The following is a 20,037-nucleotide window of genomic DNA, read 5'->3' on the forward strand; positions in this document are numbered from 1 at the left end:
TCTGCCATCTCTCCGCCCAAGTCTCCAGACAATCTAAATCCTGCTGTATCCTCAGACAGTCCTCATCGCTATCCGCAATTCCACCAACCTTTGTGTCGTCTGCAAACTTACTAATCAGACCAGTTACATTTTCCTCCAAATCATTTATATATACTACAAAGAGCAAAGGTCCCAGCACTGATCCCTGTGGAACACCACTGGTCACAGCCCTCCAATTAGAAAAGCATCCCTCCATTGCTACCCTCTGCCTTCTTTGGCCTAGCCAGTTCTGTATCCACCTTGCCAGTTCACCCCTGATCCCGTGTGACTTCACCTTTTGTACTAGTCTACCATGAGGGACCTTGTCAAAGGCCTTACTGAAGTCCATATAGACAACATCTACTGCCCTACCTGCATCAATCATCTTAGTGACCTCCTCGAAAAACTCTATCAAGTTAGTGAGACACGACCTCCCCTTCACAAAACCGTGCTGCCTCTCACTAATACGTCCATTTGCTTCCAAATGGGAGTAGATCCTGTCTCGAAGAATTCTCTCCAGTAATTTCCCTACCACTGAAGTAAGGCTCACCGGCCTGTAGTTCCCGGGATTATCCTTGCTACCCTTCTTAAACAGAGGAACAACATTGGCTATTCTCCAGTCCTCCGGGACATCCCCTGAAGACAGCGAGGATCCAAAGATTTCTGTCAAGGCCTCAGCAATTTCCTCTCCAGCCTCCTTCAGTATTCTGGGGTAGATCCCATCCGGCCCTGGGGACTTATCTACCTTAATATTTTTTAAGACGCCCAACACCTCGTCTTTTTGGATCACAATGTGACCCAGGCTATCTACACCCCCTTCTCCAGACTCAACATCTACCAATTCCTTCTCTTTGGTGAATACTGATGCAAAGTATTCATTTAGTACCTCGCCCATTTCCTCTGGCTCCACACATAGATTCCCTTGCCTATCCTTCAGTGGGCCAACCCTTTCCCTGGCTACCCTCTTGCTTTTTATGTACGTGTAAAAAGCCTTGGGATTTTCCTTAACCCTATTTGCCAATGACTTTTCATGACCCCTTCTAGCCCTCCTGACTCCTTGCTTAAGTTCCTTCCTACTTTCCTTATATGCCACACAGGCTTCGTCTGTTCCCAGCCTTTTAGCCCTGACAAATGCCTCCTTTTTCTTTTTGACGAGGCCTACAATATCACTCGTCATCCAAGGTTCCCGCAAATTGCCGTATTTATCTTTCTTCCTCACAGGAACATGCCTGTCCTGTATTCCTTTCAACTGACACTTGAAAGCCTCCCACATGTCAGATGTTGATTTGCCCTCAAACATCCGCCCCCAATCTATGTTCTTCAGTTCCCGCCTAATATTGTTATAATTAGCCTTCCCCCAATTTAGCACATTCATCCTCGGACCACTCTTATCCTTGTCCACCAGTACTTTAAAACTTACTGAATTGTGGTCACTGTTACCGAAATGCTCCCCTACTGAAACATCTACCACCTGGCCGGGCTCATTCCCCAATACCAGGTCCAGTACCGCCCCTTCCCTAGTTGGACTGTTTACATATTGTTTTAAGAAGCCCTCCTGGATGCTCCTTACAAACTCCGCCCCGTCTAAGCCCCTGGCACTAAGTGAGTCCCAGTCAATATTGGGGAAGTTGAAGTCTCCCATCACCACAACCCTGTTGTTTTTACTCTTTTCCAAAATCTGTCTACCTATCTGCTCCTCTATCTCCCGCTGGCTGTTGGGAGGCCTGTAGTATACCCCCAACATTGTGACTGCACCCTTCTTATTCCTGATCTCTACCCATATAGCCTCACTGCCCTCTGAGGTGTCCTCTCGCAGTATAGCTGTGATATTCTCCCGAACAAGTAGCGCAACTCCGCCTCCCCTTTTACATCCCCCTTTATCCCGCCTGAATCATCTAAATCCTGGAACGTTTAGCTGCCAATCCTGCCCTTCCCTCAACCAGGTCTCTGTAATGGCAACATCATAGTTCCAAGTAGTAATCCAAGCTCTAAGTTCATCTGCCTTACCCGTAATGCTCCTTGCATTAAAACATATGCACTTCAGGCCACCAGACCCGCTGTGTTCAGCAACTTCTCCCCGTCTGCTCTGCCTCAGAGCCACTCTGTCCCTATTCCCTAGTTCTCCCTCAATGCTCTCACCTTCTGACCTATTGCTCCCGTGCCCACCCCCCTGCCATACTAGTTTAAACAGCTAGCAGAGACAACCCCGGCAACTATAGACCGGTGAGCCTCACGTCTGTAGTGGGTAAAGTCTTGGAGGGGATTATAAGAGACAAGATTTATAATCATCTAGATAGGAATAATATGATCAGGGATATTCAGCATGGCTTTGTGAAGGGTAGGTCATGCCTCACAAACCTTATTGAGTTCTTTGAGAAGGTGACTGAACAGGTAGACGAGGGTAGAGCAGTTGATGTGGTGTATATGGATTTCAGCAAAGCGTTTGATAAGGTTCCCCACGGTAGGCTATTGCAGAAAATACGGAGGCTGGGGATTGAGGGTGATTTAGAGATGTGGATCAGAAATTGGCTAGCTGAAAGAAGACAGAGGGTGGTGGTTGATGGGAAATGTTCAGAATGGAGTTCAGTCACAAGTGGAGTACCACAAGGATCTGTTCTGGGGCCGTTGCTGTTTGTCATTTTTATCAATGACCTAGAGGAAGGCGCAGAAGGGTGGGTGAGTAAATTTGCAGACGATACTAAAGTCGGTGGTGTTGTCGATAGTGTGGAAGGAAGTAGCAGGTTACAGAGGGATACAGATAAGCTGCAGAGCTGGGCTGAGAGGTGGCAAATGGAGTTTAATGTAGAGAAGTGTGAGGTGATTCACTTTGGAAGGAATAACAGGAATGTGGAATATTTGGCTAATGGAAAAGTTCTTGAAAGTGTGGATGAGCAGAGGGATCTAGGTGTCCATGTACATAGATCCCTGAAAGTTGCCACCCAGGTTGATAGGGTGGTGAAGAAAATGAATACAAAATGATCAGGGGGTTGGATAGGGTGGACAGTGAGAGCCTTCTCCCGCGGATGGATATGGCTGGCACGAGGGGACATAACTTTAAACTGAGGGGTAATAGATATAGGACAGAGGTCAGAGGTAGGTTCTTTACGCAAAGAGTAGTGAGGCCGTGGAATGCCCTACCTGCTACAGTAGTGAACTCGCCAACATTGAGGGCATTTAAAAGTTTATTGGATAAACATATGGATGATAATGGCATAGTGTAGGTTAGATGGCTTTTGTTTCGGTGCAACATCGTGGGCCGAAGGGCCTGTACTGCGCTGTATTGTTCTATGTTCTATGTAAGAAGGCCTATGGAGTGTTGGCCTTTATTGGTAGAGGGATTGAGTTCCGGAGTCAGGGGGTCATGTTGCAGCTGTACAGAACTCTGGTACGGCCGCATTTGGAGTATTGCGTACAGTTCTGGTCACCGCATTATAGGAAGGACGTGGAGGCTTTGGAGCGGGTGCAGAGGAGATTTACCAGGATGTTGCCTGGTATGGAGGGAAAATCTTATGAGGAAAGGCTGATGGACTTGAGGTTGTTTTCGTTGGAGAGAAGAAGGTTAAGAGGAGACTTAATAGAGGCATACAAAATGATTAGGGGGTTGGATAGGGTGGACAGTGAGAGCCTTCTCCCGCGGTTGGAAATGGCTGGCATGAGGGGACATAACTTTAAACTGAGGGGGAATAGATATAGGACAGAGGTCAGAGGTAGGTTCTTTACGCAAAGAGTAGTGAGGCCGTGGAATGCCCTACCTGCTACAGTAGTGAACTCGCCAACATTGAGGGCATTTAAAAGTTTATTGGATAAACATATGGATGATAATAGTATAGTGTAGGTTAGATGGCTTTTGTTTCGGTGCAACATCGTGGGCCGAAGGGCCTGTACTGCGCTGTATTGTTCTATGTTCTATGTAAAAGAGAGAGCCTATAATGTGCAAAGAGTAGTGGGAAGTCAGAAGATTGGGAAGGCTACAAAAACAAACAGAGGATAACAAAGAGAGAAATAAGGAAAGAGAGGATCAAATATGAAGGTAGGCTAGCCAGCAACATTAGGAATGATTGTAAAAGTTTCTTTAAATACATTAAAAACAAACGGGAGGCAAAAGTTGACATTGGGCCGCTCCAAAATGACGCTGGTAATTTTGTGATGGGAGACAAGGAAATAGCTGAGGAACTAAATAAGTACTTTGCGTCAGTCTTCACAGTAGAAGACATGAGTAATATCCCACCAATTCCGGAGAGTCAGGGGGCAGAGTTGAATATGGTAGCCATCACAAAGGAGAAAGTGCTAGAGAAACTAGGAGGTCTAAAAATTGATAAATTTCCGGGCCCAGATGGACTACATCCTAGAGTTCTAAAGGAGATAGCTGAAGAAATAGTGGAGGCGTTAGTTATGATCTTTCAAAAGTCACTGGAGTCCGGGAAAGTCCCAGAGGATTGGAAAATCGCTGTTGTAACCCCCCCTGTTCAAGAAGGGAACAAGGAAAAAGATGGAAAATTATAGGCCAATTAGCCTAACCTCGGTTGTTGGCAAGATTCTAGAATCCATTGTTAAGGATGAGATTTCTAAATTCTTGGAAGTGCAGGGTCGGATTAGGACAAGTCAGCATGGATTTAGTAAGGGGAGATCGTGCCTGACAAACCTGTTAGAGTTCTTTGAAGAGATAACAAATAGGTTAGACCAAGGAGAGCCAATGGATGTTATCTATCTTGACTTCCAAAAGGCCTTTGATAAGGTGCCTCACGGGAGACTGCTGAGTAAAATAAGGGCCCATGGTATTCGACGCAAGGCCTAACATGGATTGACGATTGGCTGTCAGGCAGAAGGCAGAGAGTTGGGATAAAAGGTTCTTTTTCGGAATGGCAACCGGTGACGAGTGGTGTCCCGCAGGGTTCAGTGTTGGGGCCACAGCTGTTCTCTTTATATATTAACGATCTAGATGACAGGACTGGGGGCATTCTGGCTAAGTTTGCCGATGATACAAAGATAGGTGGAGGGGCAGGTAGTATGGAGGAAGTGGGGAGGCTGCAGAAAGATTTAGACAGTTTAGGAGAGTGGTCCAAGAAATGGCTGATGAAATTCAACGTGGGCAAGTGCGAGGTCTTGCACTTTGGAAAAAAGAATAGAGGCATGGACTATTTTCTAAACGGTGACAAAATTCATAATGCTGAAGTGCAAAGGGACTTGGGAGTCCTAGTCCAGGATTCTCGAAAGGTAAACTTGCAGGTTGAGTCCGTAATTAAGAAAGCAAATGCAATGTTGTCATTCATCTCAAGAGGCTTGGAATATAAAAGCAGGGATGTACTTCTGAAGCTTTAGTTAGGCCCCATTTAGAATACTGTGAGCAATTTTGGGCCACACACCTCAGGAAGGACATACTGGCACTGGAGCGGGTCCAGCGGAGATTCACACGGATGATCCCAGGAATGGTAGGCCTAACATACGATGAACGTCTGAGGATCCTGGGATTATATTCATTGGAGTTTAGGAGGTTGAGCGGAGATCTAATAGAAACTTACAAGATAATGAATGGCTTAGATAGGGTGGATGTAGGGAAGTTGTTTCCATTAGCAGGGGAGATTAGGACCCGGGGGCACAGCCTTAGAATAAAAGAGAGTCACTTTAGAACAGAGATGAGGAGAAATTTCTTCAGCCAGAGAGTGGTGGGTCTGTGGAATTCATTGCCACAGAGGGCGGTGGAGTGTCTTTAAGACAGAAGTTGATAAATTCTTGATTTCTCGAGGAATTAAGGGCTATGGAGAGAGAGTGGGTAAATGGAGTTGAAATCAGCCATGATTGAATGGCGGAGTGGACTCGATGGGCCGAATGGCCTTACTTCCGCTCCTATGTCTTATGGTTATAGAAGTCAGAGAGTAACAGTGGAAAGATGTTGTTCAGAATGGAGATCTGTAGCAAGTGGTGTTCCGCAGGGATCAGTGCTGGGGCTGAGAGTTTGGCTGATGATCGATAAATGAGAGTTTGGCTCAAGATGGATTGGAACTTTATGGGAAAAACAAAATGTTAGACAAAGCTTTGTGTGAAGAAATGTCAAGACAGGCTTCTGGTAGCAAAATGTATCACCTGTTTTTGAACCAGACAAATTGCAGTAACGGCCTTGGGAATGGGTGCACTAGGCTTAAAGATAATTATAATTGAGGGGGGCTGAATTATAATTGAGCTGAGAGCACAGATAGGAATGCGAGGGAGCTGCCCTCAGAAATGAGCCAAAAACTGTATAAGAACTGCTGTTAGATGTATTGACTTTGGCTTGTTGGTGTAACTCTCAAGAGATACAGTGGTTTTAGCCCCGGCCGAGAAATAAACATGTTAAAGTAACGAGGTGTTCGACTGATCATTTCATCCGGACCGACTGCAAAAGAATCCTCATTTGGTGGAGAATGCGGGCATTCAAGGAGACTCCCTGGAACCTGACGGCGTAACAGATTGATCGCATTCGGACCCTGAGGAGGGAATTGGCCACCAAACGTGAGTACCCTTGTTACAACTTTGGTTTCCCCCTCTGCTGTCCCGAGTGTGGCCATGCCCTGCTGTTCGGTTTCAGTGGAGACTCTGACGAAATCAAAGCAGTCCGGCGAACCCGTTACGAAGGGTTGAAAGGGTTGGAGTCCCAGGAAGGTTGGACCTTCCTAAAGTCCCGGGTTGGAAACCTAGGGAGGTTAGAGTCCTCCCTAAACAGTCCGGGTTGGAGTCCCTGGGAGGTTAAAATCCTTCCTAAAGTCGCAGGTTGGAAACCCTGGGAGGTTAGAGTCCTCCCTGAAAGGTCCAGGGTTGGAGTCCCTGGGAAGTTAAAGTCCTCCCTAAAGTCCCGGGTTGGAGTCCCTGGGAGGTGAGAGTCTCCCTAAAGTCCCGGGTTGGAAACCTTGGGAGGTTAGAGTCCTCCCTAAACAGTCCAGGTTGGAGTCCCTGGGAGGTTAAAATCCTTCCTAAAGTCCCGGGTTGGAAACCTTGGGAGGTTAGAGTCCTCCTTAAATCTCCGGGTAAATGAGTGATGATGATCCTTAGGGTTGCCTAATACCTTTGCGATAAAAGGTGGTTTTCGATAAATAAGTATATCAACCGGTGTCTAGACTTGTTCGACACTTCGGGTTGATCAGATTGAATATTACGGAGAACGGATAACTCTGTCCAAATTATATATTATAAAAGTTAAATGGTGGTGCGGATAACACCTAAAGGAAACATAATAAATAGGGCTTGACCGTTGTGTGCCCTGTCGGAACACTCGAACAATTTCTTAAATCTGTTAGTTCTGTCTTTGATTCGCTGAGTCTGTCAGACTGTTTAAATCAGTCCTCTCTCTCTCTCTCGCTCTTTTCATGTTTCATTTCCAGACTTTGACCTTCTAAAAGTCACTTTAGAACAATTTGATTTAGCCTTTTGATTGGGCAATGGGGCAGGATAACTCCGTTTAAATTCTTGATCGAATAGGCGATTTAGGATCGCTACCAAAATTAAATAGGAAACCACAAGGATCATCTGAGGATAGGAGACAATGGGTAGTACTTTAGATAGCACCTCTGATAGTGGAAGCGCGCTTCAAACTCTTTGTGAACAGTATCCGGAACATTCTCAGCAGCTGCGGCAGTTATCGGGAGAATTGCATAAGAAATTGGGAAAGGGGAAATGGCCCCTGGGAGGATCAAAAGATTTGCCTACGGTTATAGAGGCACAGCAGATTATTTGGCAACATAACCGTAGCTCCACGGCTAAGAAATTGACTGAGTTATGGCGGGAGTACTGCCAAAAATTAAAAGATACATCTTTATTGGCTAATTGGCAGGCTAACGCTTTAAAATTGGGTATTGAATTAACAGAAGGGGGAATTGTTAAGACAGCGGAGGTTTTGAAAAAAGGAATGTGCTCACCATAGAAAAAGACCTAAGTCTGTAAAACCCCCCATTTCTAAATCAGGACCGTACGGTCAAATGGCCAGCCTTGCCTTGACCGAGGGAGACGATGAGGATGACCCTGAAAATTGGCAATATAGGGGACGACCAACCGTTACACCGCCACTACGACCGCCTCCACCTTACATTCCCAGGGTTCTGATTGTAGTTTAAACTGTTCTAAAACAAATAATGTTTCAGACAAAAAAAAACCTCTTTACTCCTCTGGTGTGACCATGTTAGAAATTACATTAAAGATGTGTACATTCAAGCCCTTTATCCACCACTCCCAACGCCACTATCACCACCTCCACCGTCGCAAGGAGGTCCGGCGACTCGCACTCGTTCTAAAACCCTTGCTAATAATCAATTCCCACAGATGAATCATGAGTTAGTCCCAGGAAAAGAGGGGGCACTAGAGGTGGATTTCCCTGATTACCCAGACGATTATCAGCCGCAGTGTCAGTTTCCCGTCCGGCAAGTTCCCAATATAGCATACAACCCTGCCAACCCCCGGGGCCCAACAACCAGGCATTTCAAAATAATTATTATAATTAATAAATTAATCAAATTTGATACTACTGATTCAGTATTAATAAATTATACAATAATTTGGAGTATTGCGTACAGTTCTGGTCACCGCATTATAGGAAGGACGTGGAGGCTTTGGAGCGGGTGCAGAGGAGATGTACCAGGATGTTGCCTGGTATGGAGGGAAAATCTTATGAGGAAAGGCTGATGGACTTGAGGTTGTTTTCGTTGGAGAGAAGAAGGTTAAGAGGAGACTTAATAGAGGCATACAAAATGATCAGGGGGTTAGATAAGGTGGACAGTGAGAGCCTTCTCCCGCGGATGGAAGTGGCTGGCACGAGGGGACATAGCTTTAAACTGAGGGGTAATAGATATAGGACAGAGGTAGGTTCTTTACGTAAAGAGTGGTGAGGCCGTGGAATGCCCTACCTGCAACAGTAGTGAACTCGCCAACATTGAGGGCATTTAAAAGTTTATTGGATAAGCATATGGATGATAATGGCATAGTGTAGGTTAGATGGCTTTTGTTTCGGTGCAACATCGTGGGCCGATGGGCCTGTACTGCGTTGTATCGTTCTATGTTCTATGTTCTATAATACAGTCAGACAGTTGATTGATCAGTAACATTTCAATAATAGTATTTCAACCCAAATTCATCGATTGGGGGTACAGTTGGAAGATAAATTGGGGTGGATCAAGTTTTTTTGATTTCTTTTTGGATATGTAATGCCAAATCTTTAACTTCTTTAGAGTTATTGGGAATGAAAGTACAACATTCTGCACTTTGACATCTTCTGGATTATACACAAAAGCTTGTTGAAAGGGTTAATTTTCTTGCAGAGACAAAAAGAGGCGTATAGCTTGGAATGATGCCATTCGCATCTCTAAACTTTTAAAAAAAAAAATAATTGTCACTCGAATGGACTGGGAGTAAAAGTTGGATTGCTGCCAAATTCCCGTTATCAAATGTCCATGAACGATCTGTTTTTTTTAATCAGAGCTGTTTTGGTTTTTGTAATACCAGCTTCCATTGTTTGAAGTTTTAATTTCCAGGCTAATTCTAAACATTTATTTTAAAATATCAAACACAATAACTTATTAAACATATAGGTTTTCTGTAGATGAATTTGTCGATTCTATTAAAGAAGGCACTACTAGCAAGATATGTTGGTTTCTTAAAATTAATAAAGCAATATTCAGAATAATGACAGTTCTCTTAAGTTGACAGTTCTTGACTACCCCTGTAGAATTCACTAGAGGCATTTATACAGAATCTTATTCGGCAACAAGTTTTGGTTCCGTGTCACTCTCCTTGTAATACTCCAATACTAGCAGTCCCGAAGCCCGGCAAGCCAGATCAATATCGCCTCGTCCAAGATTTGCGCTCAATTAATGCCATTGTGCAACCCCTTCACGCATTGGTCCCAAATCCAGCCCACATTTTAGCCCAAGTCCCAGCGGACGCTACAACATTTTCCCTGGTGGATCTCCAGCATGCCTTTTTCGCCCTCCCCTTGCACCCGGATTCACAGTATCTCTTTGCCTTTACATATCAAAATCAACAATACACATGGACTAGGTTGCCTCAAGGATTTATACATTCGCCTACACTTTTCTCCCGCTGTCTCCAACAACAATTACAGCCCCTGGAATTAAAAGGGGGATCCACCCTCGTACAGTATGTTGACGATTTACTGATCGCAAGCCCGTCAGAACAAAGTTGTAAAGAAGATACGGCTCAATTATTAAATTACCTTTTCAATTTTAGGATACGTTGTGTCACCCGCCAAAGTAGTAGTAGCCCAACCAACAGTCCGGTTTCTGGGTATCCTTTTATCCGCCGATGCACGGGCGCTATCACCAAGTCGAGTTCAGCCCACTTGTCAGTACCCTGAACCCACAACGGCTAAGGATGTCCATAAATGGCTCGGGATGGTTAATTATTGTCGGCAATGGATCCCGAATATCGCCCTAGATACCCGGTTATTGACCCCATACACCAATAACGCTGGAGAGTTCCAGTTAAGTACGGAAGCCCAAGAGGCCTTCCATCGGCTAAAAGACGCCTTAATGAGGGCGCCAGCACTAGGACGCCCCCTTTATGATTGACCTTTCCAACTTTATTGTACTGTTTTAGCCGGTTGTGCCACCGCGGTACTTACCCAGAAACATGGGGATCGCCACGGTCCTATAGCTTATTACTCGTCTAAACTTGATCCAGTTGCACTCGGCTATCCTGGATGTACTCCGATTTTAGCCTCTATTTACAACAGTCTCCAGTCAGCGGCTAATCTCACTCTTCAGCAGGATATTGTTATTTATAGTTCACATTCAGTCACGGCCCTGCTCGGTCAACTTCAGACTCAGCACCGAACTATGGCGCGTCAAAATAAATATGAGATTTATCTCAATAACCCGAAACTTCAGTTCCGGCACTGCACTACTATTAACCCCGCTAGTTTCCTTTCCGACCCGCCAACGCCACTGAGTCCCCGACTCATGACTGTCTTTCTCTCTTACAAGACGATGCGTCATTACGCGATGATCTCACTGATTCTCCAATACCAAATGCTGATCTGAACCTATTCACCGATGGTAGTTCATCCAGGGTATGCAATTGTTAACCAACAAGGAGAAACGCTTGAAGCAGCAGCATTCGAAACTCCCTTTTCCGCCCAACAGGCTGAACTTTTTGCACTTATTCGAGCCTGTGTATTAGGGAAAGATAAAATTGTAAATATCTACACTGATTCCCGATATGCCTTTGGGGTCACACACAATTTTGGCCAATTATGGAAGAACAGGGGATTTCTTACATCTGCAGGCACTCAGATATCCCACAAACAGTTAGTTACACAATTACTACAGGCTTTAATGTTCCCTAAACAAATAGCCGTAATAAAGTGCGCTGCCCATACGACAGGCAAAACCCTGGTTGACGCGGGTAATCGGCAGGCGGACCATCAGGCCAAAGAGGCTTCTCGCTTAAAAGACATGGTGGTACCAAAGATGATGAGCCAGACTAAAAGCTCTAAGAGTCAGTCTCCCTCTGAAAAGCCAATGCCGACCATCACTGACGTCATTCAGTTACAGGAGGATGCTCCTGCTGTGTAAAAAGACTATGGGAAGAATTGGGATGTTGTTATGATCCTGTAAATAAATTGTGGGTCACCCCGGCAGGGCAGACTTGTATGCCCGATGCATTGGTAGCCTGGGTTACCGAATGTGTTCACTTTGCAACTCATTGTGGTGCGCGAGCTACGGGTGATGTGTTGTTCAAAACATGGTGGCATCCAAGACTGCAAGATATAGCGCAAAATATTAGCAGCCGTTGCCTAGTATGTCAGCAGTATAATCCTGGTAAAGCAATACGCTGTGAAATGGGTAAAACCCCGCTACCGGAAGGTCCCTTTGAGACACATGGGACTACATTGAGTTGGAAAGATGCCAATGTTATAAACATGTATTAGTTATTGTTGATGTATTTAGTAAATGGATAGAAGCTTACCCCACTGTAGATAACAAAGCTTCCACGGTAGTAAAAGTTTTGATGCGAGAAATTGTTCTTAGATTTGGGATTCCATATAGATTAAGCTCTGATAATGGACCTCATTTTGTGGGACAGATCAATGAGGAATTTTGTACTCAGCTGGGAATAAAACAACAATTACATTGCGCATACCGACCCCAAGCAGCGGGAATGGTAGAAAGGGCTAATCAGACATTAAAAACAAAACTGGCAAAACTACAGGCAGAGACTGGAGCCACTTAGCTCAAATTATTGCCTATTGCCCTCTTCCAAATACGTGCAACCCCAGCTGGAACGACACGACTGAGTCCCACCAAAATTTTATACGGAAGACCCTTGCGTACTCCTTGGGATCAAGGGAAACATAAGGAAGTACAGTTTCACCACATGACCACGGAAATGGCCAATTATGTTATAGCTCTAACAAAGGTTTTAAAAGGCCTCCACTCGCGGGTCCGAGCAGCCCGTGGGGAGATTCCCCCCTTATCCAGTACTGTCACCATTAACCCAGGCGAGTATGTTATGATCTGGAACTGGGTTCGGAAAGGATTAGAACCCCGATGTGAAGGACCACACCAGGTCCTACTCACTACTCCCATTGCTGTAAAAATAAAAGGCAGAAATGCCTGGATCCACATCCACCATTGTAAGGTTGTGAAAATGCAATAGAGAATAACCCTCTGTTTCGGGCCTAGGTAATAACTTCAGCAGCATTCACGGGATGAAGGACAGCCTTATTATCGAAGCCTTATTTTGGAAACTGGAGGAGAGGCCAAGCGAAGAACCTGTGGCCCCCAGGGAAGACGGACTCATCACCTCTGTCGAGGAGACACCTTACAGTGTACCAGTCAAGGCCCAGGAGAAGGACCTTGGAACGCGACCCCTGCGGACGGATGTTCAGCCTACGTACAACGATGCAATCGGACCATACTCATCAGTGGAGTGACGAAGGGCAACCTCCCCTGTCATCAGGTCAACTGTAAATGGGACTATAGCTGCAGAAACAAAAAAAGACTTTACACTTGGGATGCGTTGACCAAGGGTAAGGCTGCGGGGAAAAAGGGAATTACATGTAAACACGTATTTGTATCTGTCATATGTGTATGCAAAGGATATGAATGTTTCTGGTTGCTGGGTATGTACACATATCCCGATCCATGCTATCCCCCTCAGACCTGTTCCCCTTAACCTGTCAGAAACAGTAGAATGGTATATTTACCAGAATGGTACTCGTCAATCCCCCAGGACTATAAGAATTGCATCTATGGTAAGACACCCAGACGAAGCGGCAGCTTCTAGTTTATCGTTTCTCCCCATATCCCCAAGACCTTGGAAAGAGGGGGGCTATCCAATGAACACCTTTGAGATGTGGTACCAACCAAGTTATAACAAATCCCACCAGCCTCCGTTTCTTACCCTCACTAATACCACCAACATGGGAAGACCACTGGGAATAATATGTTTGGTAAGGAATGTGGTTAAAGGGATATTTGTAGGTGCTAGTCAATGCGAGCACAGATTTGTGGTGGCCAACATATCCGAGGTCTATCCCGTATATACGTCTCCTCAGTTTTATGGGTGTACATTGGACGTCCCATACGGAAATGGTACCTTCAAGTACTCCCTGATGGCCCAAGGGTTTGATGTGGACAAACTCACTTCATACAATGGGACGTATTTTATTTGTGGCCACAAGGCATATTCCTGGCTGCCAGAGAATTGGACGGGATCCTGTTATCTGGGGTATGTATACACCACCTCGCCAATCTAGGCGACCATTACCAAATGATGAAGCGACAAAAGAGAGCAATAACCGAAACGCAACAATACTTTGGGATCCTGCTTCCCCCTATCGGGGTAGCTCTTGCAATAAAGGAATTAAGGAAGATAGCAAAAATCCTGGAAGAGGTAGCAAACGACACCACTGAAGCATTGACTGAGATAAATAATGAAATGGTGGCAATAAGAACCGTAGCCCTACAAAACCGAATGGCCCTCGATTACCTCCTTGCAAACAAAGGTGGGACTTGGGCCGTGATCGGTTTGGAATGTTGCACCTACACCCCCGATAGTTCGGAGAACATCACCCACCTCGTGGATCATATCCGCAAAGAGGTTAAGAAAATGCATGAAATATCAAGAGATGGGTGGTTAGATGGGTTGTTTGGCGGATCATGGGGGTCTTACCATACAAAGTATGGATTGATAATCCTGGTAGTTGTAATACTTGTAACAATTATGCTTAGCTTCCTAACTAAATGCTTGTGTAAAAGTGTCAGTGCAGCAGTAATTTCCCAACAGTTAATGCAGCAACATGAAGTGCGCCTTGAAGAGTTAATGGATGTGAAAGAAAGTGCAGAGGAATATGAGGAAATGATCGAAATGCAAATAGAATGGGAAAGACTGAGACGATTGACTATGGATTAGAAGTTATCATGAAATGATAAAAGGGGGGAATGAGAGTTTGGCTGATGATCGATAAATGAGAGTTTGGCTCAAGATGGATTGGAGCTTTATGGGAAAAACAAAATGTTAGATAAAGCTTTGTGTGAAGAAATGTCAAGACATGCTTCTGGTAGCAAAATGTATCACTTGTTTTTGAACCAGACAAATTGCAGTAACGGCCTTGGGGATGGGTGCACTAGGCTTAAAGATAATTATAATTGAGGGGGGCTGAATTATAATTGAGCTGACAGCACAGATAGGAATGCGAGGGAGCTGCCCTCAGAAATGAGCCAAAAACTGTATAAGAACTGCTGTTAGATGTATTGACTTTGGCTTGCTGGTGTAACTCTCAAGAGATACAGTGGTTTTAGCCCCGGCCGAGAAATAAACATGTTAAAGTAACGAGGTGTTAGAACATAGAACATAGAACGATACAGCGCAGTACAGGCCCTTCGGCCCACGATGTTGCACCAAAACAAAAGCCATCTAACCTACACTATGCCATTATCATCCATATGTTTATCCAATAAACTTTTAAATGCCCTCAATGTTCACTACTGTTGCAGGTAGGGCATTCCACGGCCTCACTACTCTTTGCGTAAAGAACCTACCTCTGGCCTCTGTCCTATATCTATTACCCCTCAGTTTAAAGCTATGTCCCCTCGTGCCAGCCATTTCCATCCGCGGGAGAAGGCTCTCACTGTCCACCCTATCTAACCCCCTGATCATTTTGTATGCTGATCATTTCATCCGGACTGGCTGCAAAAGAATCCTCAGGGCCTCTGTTGTTTGTAGTATATATAAATGATCTGGAGGAAAATGTGGGTGGTCTGATTAGTAAATTTGCGGATGACATGAAGATTGGTGGAGTTGCTGATAGTGCCGAGGATTGTCAGAGGATACAACAGGATATAGATAGATTGGAGGCTTGGGCACAGAAATGGCAGATGGAATTTAATCCAGACAAATGTGAGGGGATGCATTTTGGAGGATCAAATCTAGGTATGAATTATACTGTAAATAGCAGAACCCTTAGGAACATTAATATACAGAGTGATCTAGGCGTGCAGGTCCACAGTTCCCTAAAGTGGCAACACAGGTGGCCAAGGTGATTAAGAAGGCATATGACATGCTTGCCTTCATCAGCCGGGGTATTGAGTATAGAAGTTGGGAAATCATGCTGGAGCTATATAAAACCTTGGTTCGGCCGCATTTGGAATATTGCGTGCAGTTCTGGTCACCACATTATTAAAGGAGGTGGAAGCTTTGGACAGAGTGCAAAGAAGGTTCACCAGGATGTTGCCCGGTCTCGAGGGTGTGGGTATGAGGAGAGGTTGAATAAACTAGGATTGTTTTCACTGGAAAGACAGAGGCTGAGAGGGGACCTGATAGAGGTGTCCAAACTTACGAAAGGCAGAGACATGGTGGATAGTCACAGGCTTTTTCCAAGGATGTAAGTGTCAATTACAAGGAGGCACAGGTTCAAGGTCAGAGGGGGAAAGTTTAAGGGAGATGTGTGGGGTATGTTTTACACACAGAGAGCGGTGGGTGCCTGGAATGCGCTGCCAAACGATGCGGTGGAAGCAGGCACATTAGCAATATTTAAGAGGCATCTGGATGGGTATATGAATATGGAGGAAATAGAGGGATACAGATCGAGTAAGGGAAGGTTTCTTTTTTAGTTCGGGCATCAATATCGGCCCAGGCTTGGAGAGCCGAAGGCGCTGTTCCTGTGCTGTACTTTTCTTTGTTCTTTGTTCTCTCAGACACTGAATTGTATTGTATGTATCTACGGTCGATTTAGGATTGAAGTAAAAGTTCAGAATCTTGTTCAAACTAATTTCTGATGAGAGTTCCTGAATTATGGGGAAAGATCACAGACAGCGGTTCTTAAAGGGAGACTGCAGCTCAGAGCAGACAAATAGATCAACAATATTAAACTCCAGTCCAGTTACAGGGATTATTCACATCAACAGAAACAAACCCCAACTGTCAGAATGACCATGGTTCAGTCCTGGATGTGATTAACAGCAGCAATAACTGCAGAATCAAATCTCTGCAGTCACTTGTGAACTCGTTGGTGTGTTTGCAAGTGGGATAACTGAGCGAATCCCTTCCCACATTGGGAACAGAGGAATGGCCTCTCTCCAGTGTGAACTCGCTGGTGTACATTGAGATTGGCTGAAGATCTGAATCTCTTTCCACAGCTCGTACAGTTGAATGGTTTCTCCTCAGTGTGAATTCGCTGGTGCTTCAGCAGGTCAGAGGACCCAGTGAATCCTTTCTCACATATAGGACAGGTGAACGGTCTCTCCCCAGTATGAACTCGCTGATGTGTTTGCAGTTGGGATGACCGAATGAATCCTTTCCCACAGTCGCAACAGGTGAACTGTCTCTCCCCGGTGTGAACTCGCTGGTGTCTCAGCAGATTGGATGACTGAGTGAATCGCTTCCCACAATCGGAGCAGGTGAATGGCCTCTCTCCAATGTGAATTCGCTGATGTCTCAGCAGGTCAGATGACTGAGTAAATCCCATCCCACAATTGGAGCAGTTGAATGGTGTCTCGCCAGCATGAAACCGCTGGTGTGTGAGCAGTTGGGATGACTGAGTGAATTCCTTCCCACACTGGGAGCAGGTGAAAGGCCTCTCCCTGGTGTGAGTGCGCCGATGGTTTTCCAGCTTGGATGGATAATGGAATCTTTTTCCACAGTCTTCACATTTCCATGGTTTCTCCATGGTGTAGCTGTCCTGGTGTCTCTCTAGTTTGAATGACCAGTTGAATCCTTGTCCACACACAGAAAACATGTACAGAAAAAATGGTGAAGTGTTTTTTCAAGTTATTTAACTGGGTTAAAGCTCCATCCACAGTCAGTTCACTCTCACTCAGATGTGTGTGTCTCGGTGATGTTTGAAATCTTTTCCCACAACAAACATTTTTCCTTGCACATTCAAACGCTGATGATATTCAGATCCTAATGAATCGAGTAACTCTGTTAGATCTTGAGTTTCCCATCTGCTAATTCTCCCCTTCTAATTCTCTGTAAAGCAGTTTACAAAAGTCATCACTGTCAGTACAGGGCAGAAATTCAGGACAAACAATTTTAGTTTCTAGTGAACATTTTTTCGTCTCTTGTTCCCCAAAACTGCAAGTCTCTCCTCCCTGTGCTGAAATCCTAACAAAACTTTGGGCAACTCGTTCTGCACTCTTTTCAACAAATATTTATGATTAGAGATAACAATATGTTATATCCCACAGTCTATCCTTGGTAAACTTGAAGCCATCTCAAAGTCTACTTGTCATGCCTTAACTTGCAGAAAATCCCATTTCCCTATCAACCCTGTGCTCCCTGATGTGTATTAGCTCCTGCTCAAACAACACCTTAATTTAAAATCCTCATCCTTGTTTTAAAATTCCACCATAACCTCATCCCTCACTATCTCGACAATCCACTCCAGACCCCCAATCTTCCGAGGTATCTGTCCTGCTCTAATTCTGGGCTCTTGTACATTCCCTATTATAATTACTCTACAAATGATGACTGAGCATTCAATTTCCTCAGCCCCAAGCTCTGGAATTCCCTCTGTACACTTTTTCATCTCTTCACCTAACTTTCCTCATTTGGGACTCTCTGTAAAACCTACCTGGTTCCTTAAGCATTTGGTCATCTGTACTAATATCTCCTGATGTGTCTGGCTGTCAGTTTGTTTTATTATTTCACAGAATTACAGAATAATACAGCGCAGAAGAGGCTCTTTGGCCCATCGCGTTTGCACCAATGCATGAAAAACACTTGACCTGCCTACCTAATCCCCATTTGCCAGCACTTGCTCATAGCCTTGAATGTAATAATGTGCCAAGTGCTCATCCAGGTATTTTTTTAAGGATGTGAGGCGCCCCACCTATACCACCCTCCCAGGCAGTGCGTTCCAGACTGTCACCACCCTCTGGGTAAAAGTGTTTTCCCTCAAGCCCCCAAACCTCCTGCCACTCACCTCGAACGCCCCTCAAAATTGACCCTTCAACTAAGTGGAATAGGTGCACCCTACCACCCTGTCCATGCCCCTCATTATATTCCATCCCAGGCAACATTGAGGTGAATCACCTCTGCAACCCCTCCAGTGGAGTCACACCCTTCCTATTATAGAATTGTAGAATCCCGACAGTACAAAAGGAGACCATTCAGCCCATCAAGTCTGCACCGACCCTCTGAAGGAGCACCATAACTAGGCTCCCACCCTATCCCTGCAACCCCATAACCACACTTAGCCTGCATATCCCTGGACACAAAGTAGCAATTTAGTATGGCCAATCTTAGGAATGTAAAAAGTCAGAGAGATCTGGGCGTGCAGGCGCACAGATCTTTGAAAGGTGCAACACAAGTGGACAAGGTAGTCAAGAAAGCACATGGAATGCTTGCCCTTATTGGATGGGACATAGAGTATAAAAACTGGCAAGTCATGCTAAAATTGTACAGAACCTTGATAAGGCCACACTTTAAAAAATCTTTATTGTCACAAGTAGGCTTACATTAACACTGCAATGAAGTTATTGTGAAAAGCCCCTAGTCGCCACATTCCGGCGCCTGTTCGGGTACACAGAAGGAGAATTCAGGATGTCCAATTCACCTAACAGCACGTCTTTCGGGGCTTGTGGGAGGACATTGAAAACAGCGCGAGAGTGAGCCGGGACAGCGAAAACAGCGTGAGAGGAGAGAGAGCCGGGACAGCGAAAACAGCGCGAGAGGAGAGAAAGCCGGGACAGCGAAAACAGCGCGAGAGGAGAGAAAGCCGGGACATTGAAAACAGCGCGAGTGGAGAGAGAGCGGGAGATTTAAAAAGTGCGGGAGGAGAGAGAGCCGGGACATTGAAAACAGCGCGAGAGGACAGAAAGCCGGGAGATTTAAAAGCGCGGGAGGAGAGAAAGCCGGGACATTGAAAACAGCGCGAGAGGAGAGCAAGCTGGGACATTGAAAACAGCGCGAGAGGAGAGAAAGCCGGGAGATTTAAAAAGGGCGGGAGGAGAGAGAGCCGGGAGATTTAAAACAGCGCGAGAAGAGAGAAAGCCGGGACATTGAAAACAGTGCGAGAGGAGAGAAAGCCGGGACATTGAAAACAGCGCGAGGAGAGAGAGCCGGGAGATTTAAAAAGCGCGGGAGGAGAGAGAGCCGGGAGACTTAAAAAGCGCGGGAGGAGAGAGAGCAGGGAGATTTAAAAAGCGCGGGAGGAGAGAGAGCTGGGCGATTTAAAAAGCGCGGGAGATTTAAAAAGCGCGGGAGGAAAGAGAACCGGGACATTGAAAACAGCGCGAGAGGAGAGAGAGCCGGGAGATTTTAAAAGCGCGGGAGATTTAAAAAGCGCAGGAGCTGCGAGTCAGTGCGGAGATTTTAAAAGATCGCGGCCTAGTTTCGGGAGCCGTTCGGAGGAGGAGGAGCAGTCTCTGTCAGGGAGAGAACCTGAGAACATCTAAGACACTCAGAAGGTAAGTAATTGATTTTTACTCATTTTTACTTTTATACCTTTTTCAAATTGTGTGTGTCGGGGGGAAACTGAAGTGACATCACAGAAAAGCTGTGACCTGAGTAGCTGGTTGGGAACCTACACTAAAT

The 20,037-nt window shown here is 45.3% G+C and overlaps 1 protein-coding gene across 1 annotated transcript in view; it reads right to left on the bottom strand.

Annotated features, from left to right (window-relative positions):
• LOC140418093 (uncharacterized) overlaps positions 1–20,037 on the bottom strand; it is a 143,795-nt gene that overhangs the window by 14,546 nt on the left and 109,212 nt on the right. Inside the window, exons 3-4 of the mRNA XM_072501514.1 lie at positions 16,497–17,263; positions 13,006–13,033 (exon numbers count right to left, since the gene is read on the bottom strand). Coding sequence (XP_072357615.1) covers positions 13,006–13,033; positions 16,497–17,263 — 795 coding nt within the window. The remainder of the gene's footprint in view (positions 1–13,005; positions 13,034–16,496; positions 17,264–20,037) is intronic.

This window comes from Scyliorhinus torazame, chromosome 5 (genome assembly GCF_047496885.1).
Source record: "Scyliorhinus torazame isolate Kashiwa2021f chromosome 5, sScyTor2.1, whole genome shotgun sequence".
NCBI classification, from domain to species: Eukaryota; Metazoa; Chordata; class Chondrichthyes; order Carcharhiniformes; family Scyliorhinidae; genus Scyliorhinus; species Scyliorhinus torazame.